Raw genomic sequence first — 6,270 nt, forward strand, 5'->3', positions numbered from 1 at the left:
TTGTGTTTAACTTTAATTTACTTAAATTTATCTAAAAAGGGAGTTAAAGTGCTTTATAGTTTGGTAATTTAATAGTTGGTTAATGTTATTTAGATTATGATTATTATTTGTTAACCCTGTGAATAGCTCTGGGAAGTGGGGGGGAGGGGGGTTGGGGGTGGGAGGGGGATAATATTGTATATAAAACTTTTAATAAAAAAAAGAATACTTTTTTAGAAAAGAGATGGTGATGAAGCCGAATTGGTGGACCTATGGTAAAATAATATCTTTTAATTTGGGTGAGCCTACCCTGAAATCCAAGGAGGTCATGTTTGCCATTGGTTTACATATATGCAATTGAAAGAAAGATTTAAGTTAGATAAAAAGAATCATGGGTTTAGTTTTGTTAAAAATGAATTGGAAATCCTACTGTGCGGTAGTGATGAACATATTATTGCTAAAATTTATAAAATTTTATTGAATTTAAATTTGGAAAATGAACAAGTAAAACATTGTATGACTCAGTGGGCAAGGAATTTTGGGTATAATATAATCCTTGAACAACGGGAGAATATGTGGAATAAAGGATTAAAATTTACATTAAATTATAATTTAAAAGAAAAATTTTACAAGATGATGTACTGTTTGTACTTAACACCAGAAGTTACCAAAAATGTGTAAAGGTATTTCAAATGAATGTTGGAAAGGTAAAGGGGGGTCTTTTCACCATTTATGGTGGACATAGCAAGAAAATATTGGAATAGGATTCATATGTTAATACAGAAAATTCTTAAAGTGAATATAGAAAGAAAACTAGAGACTTTTCTTTTGGGGCTAATGGACAAAGACCTGGAAAAAAATATATGGAACTTTGATGTTATATATGTTGACAGCAGCAAGACTACGTTCAGAAATAGAAGACTACATCGACTCCCACAATGGAAGAATGGTTGCAAAAACTGTTGGACCTAGCAGAGATGGCTAAACAGACTGTACTGATTAAAGAAAAGAATACAAATGCTTTTATTGTTACATGGAAACCGCTTCTAGACTTTGTGCTTGAGGTAGAAAAAAATGAAATTTTGATTTTGGGTTTTACCAGTTAGACAGACTTGATATTATCAAAATGGCTAGTTTATATTATTTTGTAAAAGTAAAAAGTGAGGTTTGATGTTGATATTCTACTTTCCTGCACCAAAGGAAGTCGGAAGTCAATGCCTTTTTCTTTTTTTCTCCCTTACTTCACTTTTCTACTCCCTTTTCCTTTCCCTATCTTTTCCGCTATTTACTTTTGTATTTTGATTGTATCGTACATTATAAACTAATAAAAACTTTTGAAATCCCAAAGTCTCAACATCTTTTTTGTAATATGGTGATCAAAATTGGTTGCAATATTCCAGGTGTGGTCTTACTAGGGTTTTATAAAGCAATATTAATACTTTGCATAATCTTGATTCTATGCCTCTGTTTATACAACCCTGGATTGTTTTAGCTTTTTTGGCTGCTGCTGCATACTACTGGCCCATATTCAAGTGATCATCCACTAGGACTCCAAGGTCCCTCTCACAGTTACTGTTTTTGAGCCAGGTCTTGCCTAATCTGTACCTGTACCTTTGATTTTTCCTGCCTAAATGGAAAACTTTGCTTTTTTCCACATTAAAATTCATTTTATTGGATAGGGCCCATTGTTCAAGTTTGTCAAGATCTTTTTGGATCCTGAGCTTGTCTTCTGGGGTGTTGGCTATTCCTGCCAGTTTAGTGTCATCTACAAATTTGATGAGTTCCCCATATATTCCCTCATTTAAGTCATTTATGAAGATATTGAAGAGTACTGGGCCTAAGACGGAGCTTTGTGGTACCCCACTGCTTACTTCCTCTTTAATAGCCTCTGACTCATTGTTTTTCAATCCAAAATTTTCTAGATTTTTTGCACATCTACCAAACATGATAAAATGGCCCTTTTTGTAATTCCCATTTTCAATTTGAAATTCCTTTATATTTTCCGGTGTCATATATCAATGGTACATAATTTTACAAAAATTAAGGTTATAACATACAATTTCAGTCTTTTCAACCATATTTTTATCTGTATATTATAACCTGGAATTTTAGCTCATTTTATCATATATACATTAATTCAGGGCTTTTCAACCTTTTTCACCCATTGTACCACTTTTAGGATATGGCAACATCCGAGTACCACCAGTCGCCTAACAAGGTGTTAAAAACTTGACAAAAAAAAAAAAAGGAAAAAAGCGATGAAGTACAGGTAGTCCTTGACTTACAACAGTTCACTTAATGACTGTTTGAAGTTACAGTGGCACTGAAAAAAGTGCCCCCCAAGCCACAGCCGAGCAAGATTCCTGCCTGCCCACCCGGCGGTGCTCTTCTTCCTGTCCGAGGTTTTCATTGTTGTGAGCATTTCTGTTGAGGATTGGCAGCGGGGGTGGGGTGGGGGTGTGTTTGGTTTTTATTCCCCCCGTCTGCCTGGTGGTTGCAGCAGGTTTTGGTCACTTCACATGACTCTGGGACACTGTGACCGTCATAAATATGAATCAGTTGCCAAGCATCTGAATGTAAATCACAAGACCCTGGAGATGCTGCAACATTCCAGTTGATCGGAGCTTCTTCTGGGCTCAGCAGAAGCGCCAGGATCAGCGCCGAGCTCCAGCTGGAGCCTGGCGCTGATCCTGGTGCTTCCACTGAGCCCTGACAGTCCTGAAGAAGTGCCAATCAGCTAGAAAGCGGCACTGATCCTGGCGCTTCCGCTGAGCCCTGACAGCCCCGAAGAAGCGCCGATCAGCTGGAAAGCGGCACTGATCCTGGCGCTTCCGCTTGTGCAGTGCTGCCACCAGTTCAGCTCATTCCCCTCCCCGCTACCACTTTTCTAGGATGGTCGCGTACCACCTGCCAGGTGCCAATGTACCACAGGTGGTACCCGTACCACTGGTTGAAAAGCCCTGCATTAATTTGTTCTTCTGTTTCAAATTTCAATAAAAGTTTATACATTTTAGCAATCACATGTTCATAATTTGTATACAATTCTATTTCAAAATCAATCTAACAATGTTCAATACCAAAAATTATTTATCTACTTTAATTTTTTCCAGTAAAGAAGAAAACCATTGATAATTATGTCCCTTGGTCATCAGTTGTTCTCTTGATTCTACAAGATCCTGCTATTTTCTTCAGAATGAGAAAAGCAGCATTCCAGTGTTGCATTACAAGTATGGCCTCTTTCAGTGTACATGCAACACTGTAACACACAGAAAGAGAGCATGAGTTGGATTGCAATATACTGTGATACTGATTTTGTAGGTTTGAGCCTGAGGCATTTTCAGGCTTCTGCTTCACTGTTTACCTTTGCTAGGTCCTTTTGGTGCAACATTCATTTTCTTTTCTTCCATTTTGGATTCATGCTCAATAGGGCCTGGTGCAAATTGTCCTTCAGAAGGAGTTTTATCATAAATATAGGATCCTGCTCCTCCAATATTTACACCTGAAAATTGAACAGGAAAAGAAACCTGATGTCAAAGCTTCTTATGCCACAAGCTCTCAGCCATATTCACATATTTTGATGAAATCAAGTGAGGTCATGAGCAATGTTGATCACTCTTCTTTCTGTCAATGGTTCATTACATCATTTCTTTAATCTCACAGATTAAAGAAATCTCTCTTTCTCTCCCAAAACCTTGCTTTTACATCTCAGGAAACTTTGCTACAACAGAAAGGCCTATGATTTTCCAGCCACACAAAATTAGACAACTTTGGCTGGTCTGAAGGAGAATTAAGTTCAGAACAAGAAGCTGAGAGAGGAAGGAAGAGTGACTGCAATTTACCAATACTGAACTAAATTGCCAACTTACCAGGAAGGGACACATACCTTTTGGTCCAAACAGCATTGCATAACAAGGTTTGTGACAGTAAGGCTTACTGTCATGCTAAAATAGAAAAATGCCAAGAATTAGGCTACAAAGATATTGAAAGTTATAATTTGCTTCAAGCAGGTGCATCATTTCATTAATCACTAGATCAAAACCTGAGGGTCCTACATATTACACAAGGACCTCCGCCTTTAATAATTATGGGCAGCATTTCAGTTCCTTGCTTTACAAATGTTATCTACTCTTTCATTCAGAGTAGGATGACTCTAGTAACATTTAAAAATAAAATGGTCATAAGTCATTTTTTTCAGTGCTATTGTAACTTCAAACAGTCCCTAAACAAATAGTTGTAAGTCAAGCATGACCTGTATGTTACTTAATTTTATTTACTTTTAAATAATTAATCAATTGTTTACTTTTAAATAATTAATCAAGACTTCCGGTTTGAATCCCGGCGCCGATGGCGGCTTTTCTCCGAGCCGCCCGCCCCAAGGATGCGTAAGAGTCGCAGGAGCAGCGCCTAACAGCTGCTCCGCGGCTCGGAATCCCCTTCCCCGGGCAAAGGGGAGGGGGGGAGCTTCCCTGATAGGGGTAGAACTCCCGAGCTCTCACAGTTTCACAGCTGTGGGGGTGAAGGTGAGTTCCCCCGGAGTCAGGGACTTCTCCGCACTTCGGGCTGCCTCCGTTCCGGTGAACGAAGCCAGACGCGGATTCAACCTCTGCTTATGGGAGATCGTGAGTAAACTTTTATGAGCAGACAGAGCGATCCAGGAGCTTGGAAGCTGGAAGGATTTGAGCCTTTAGCTCTGAAGTTAATAAGGCTTCTCCACTGATATTTTAAGTTAAAGAAGAAAGGGAAAAAAAAATAGCCGCGGAAGGGCGTTTTGCTCTTTGACAGAGACTTTTACTTTCTGGGGACTTTCAATTCTACTTTCACTTTCTGCTGGATTACTATTGTATCAGATTTGCTTGTACTGTTGCTGGGCAAGCCATTTGCTTCTGTTTCTGGTGGCAGTTTCTATAAAAATTTATTGGACATTATATTATATAAATAAAATTAGAGAAGAGAAGAGAAAGTAAAATGGTATCAAAGCGTGGGGGAACTTTTGCTCCTCAGAAAAGCTCGAGCTCTTCCCCAGCTGTACAAACATCACAGCAGACAAAACCTACTCCCCTGCCCTCTCCTCCAATGCCAGCCTTAACATTGAAAGATTTACAAGATGCCCTGAAGGACACTGCCAAACAGATTAGATGTGAAATGGATGAACTGCTTGAAAAGAAACTTGAGGAGAAACTTGAAGAAAAAAATGTTGAGATGAGAGATGATATAGTGTTTGCACTGCAAGGTTTGGCTGGCCATGTAGAACGCATTGAAGAGCGTGTGGAAGAAGTGGAGGAACATGTTGAAATTTTGGAAATTAGATTGGGGAAAGTGGAAGAGAATACTGATATAAATCAGAATGAGATTCTTATGTCACAATTTAGAGAAATGGAACATACCTTGAGAATAAGAGGACTGAGGGAAAATGTCCAAGAAAAATTGGAGGAGGAAATTGCAGCAGAATTGGCCTTGGTTCTGTCCTGCCAACCTGAAGAAATTATGAGAGAAATGGAAAAAATTTTCAGAGTTAACTCATGGGTTGCGAGACAGAGAAACCTTCCAAGAGATGTTGTTATTTACTTTTCAAGAAAATCAATCCGTAATGAAATTATTCAAGCTTTTTACAAACAGAGATTTCAAATTTTAGGACAAGACGTGATAATTTTAAAAGAAATACCACCCAAGATACTTAGAAGAAGAAAGGATTTTGCTTTTTTGGCTGAAGAATTGAAAGTGAGACAAATACATGGGATATACCAGCTGGTATAATGGTTAATTATATGGGCATACGTTATCGGCTTAATACAGTGGCAAAAGCAAAAGATTTTTACAGTTCAATTTTGAAAGCAGGTTCATCAGTGTCTCCACAAGGTATTAGGAAGGAAAGAATTCCTGAAGATAAAGACACTCAAGGAGCTACATTATCATCAAGCGTTACTAATTTACAAGATCAAGTTCAAGCTGAGTTACAACTTTTGGAAATTAAAGATGATCCAAAATCACAGAGATTGACCCGTGCAGCTCACAGACGTAAAGAAAGAGAGCAACGAAAAGTGGATGCAGTACCCATAGTGCAGCAAGTAACTTCAGAGTCAGTGGGAGGAGCGAGACCAAAGAGATCAGTGACGGCTGATTTGCAAGGGGCGTTCCTGAGGCTCTCTGCCACTAAAGATGGCAAGGTTCCTGACATGGAATGTTAATGGCTTGAATTCACCGCAGAAAAGAAAAAAGATATTTTACTATTTGAAGCAACATAAAAATGATGTTGTTTGCTTGCAAGAAACTCATATTACAGCGAAAGATCAA

The 6,270-nt window shown here is 38.5% G+C and overlaps 1 protein-coding gene across 1 annotated transcript in view; it reads right to left on the bottom strand.

The window, feature by feature from the left end:
* The window catches only part of CRIP2 (cysteine rich protein 2), a 106,539-nt gene that overhangs the window by 31,231 nt on the left and 69,038 nt on the right, over positions 1 to 6,270 (bottom strand). Inside the window, exons 3-4 of the mRNA XM_015830401.1 lie at positions 3,863 to 3,920; positions 3,341 to 3,478 (exon numbers count right to left, since the gene is read on the bottom strand). Of these exons, the coding sequence (XP_015685887.1) occupies positions 3,341 to 3,478; positions 3,863 to 3,920 (196 nt within the window). The remainder of the gene's footprint in view (positions 1 to 3,340; positions 3,479 to 3,862; positions 3,921 to 6,270) is intronic.

Source organism: Protobothrops mucrosquamatus, unplaced genomic scaffold (assembly GCF_001527695.2).
Source record: "Protobothrops mucrosquamatus isolate PMUCROS unplaced genomic scaffold, P.Mucros_1.0 scaffold_243, whole genome shotgun sequence".
NCBI lineage: Eukaryota > Metazoa > Chordata > Lepidosauria > Squamata > Viperidae > Protobothrops > Protobothrops mucrosquamatus.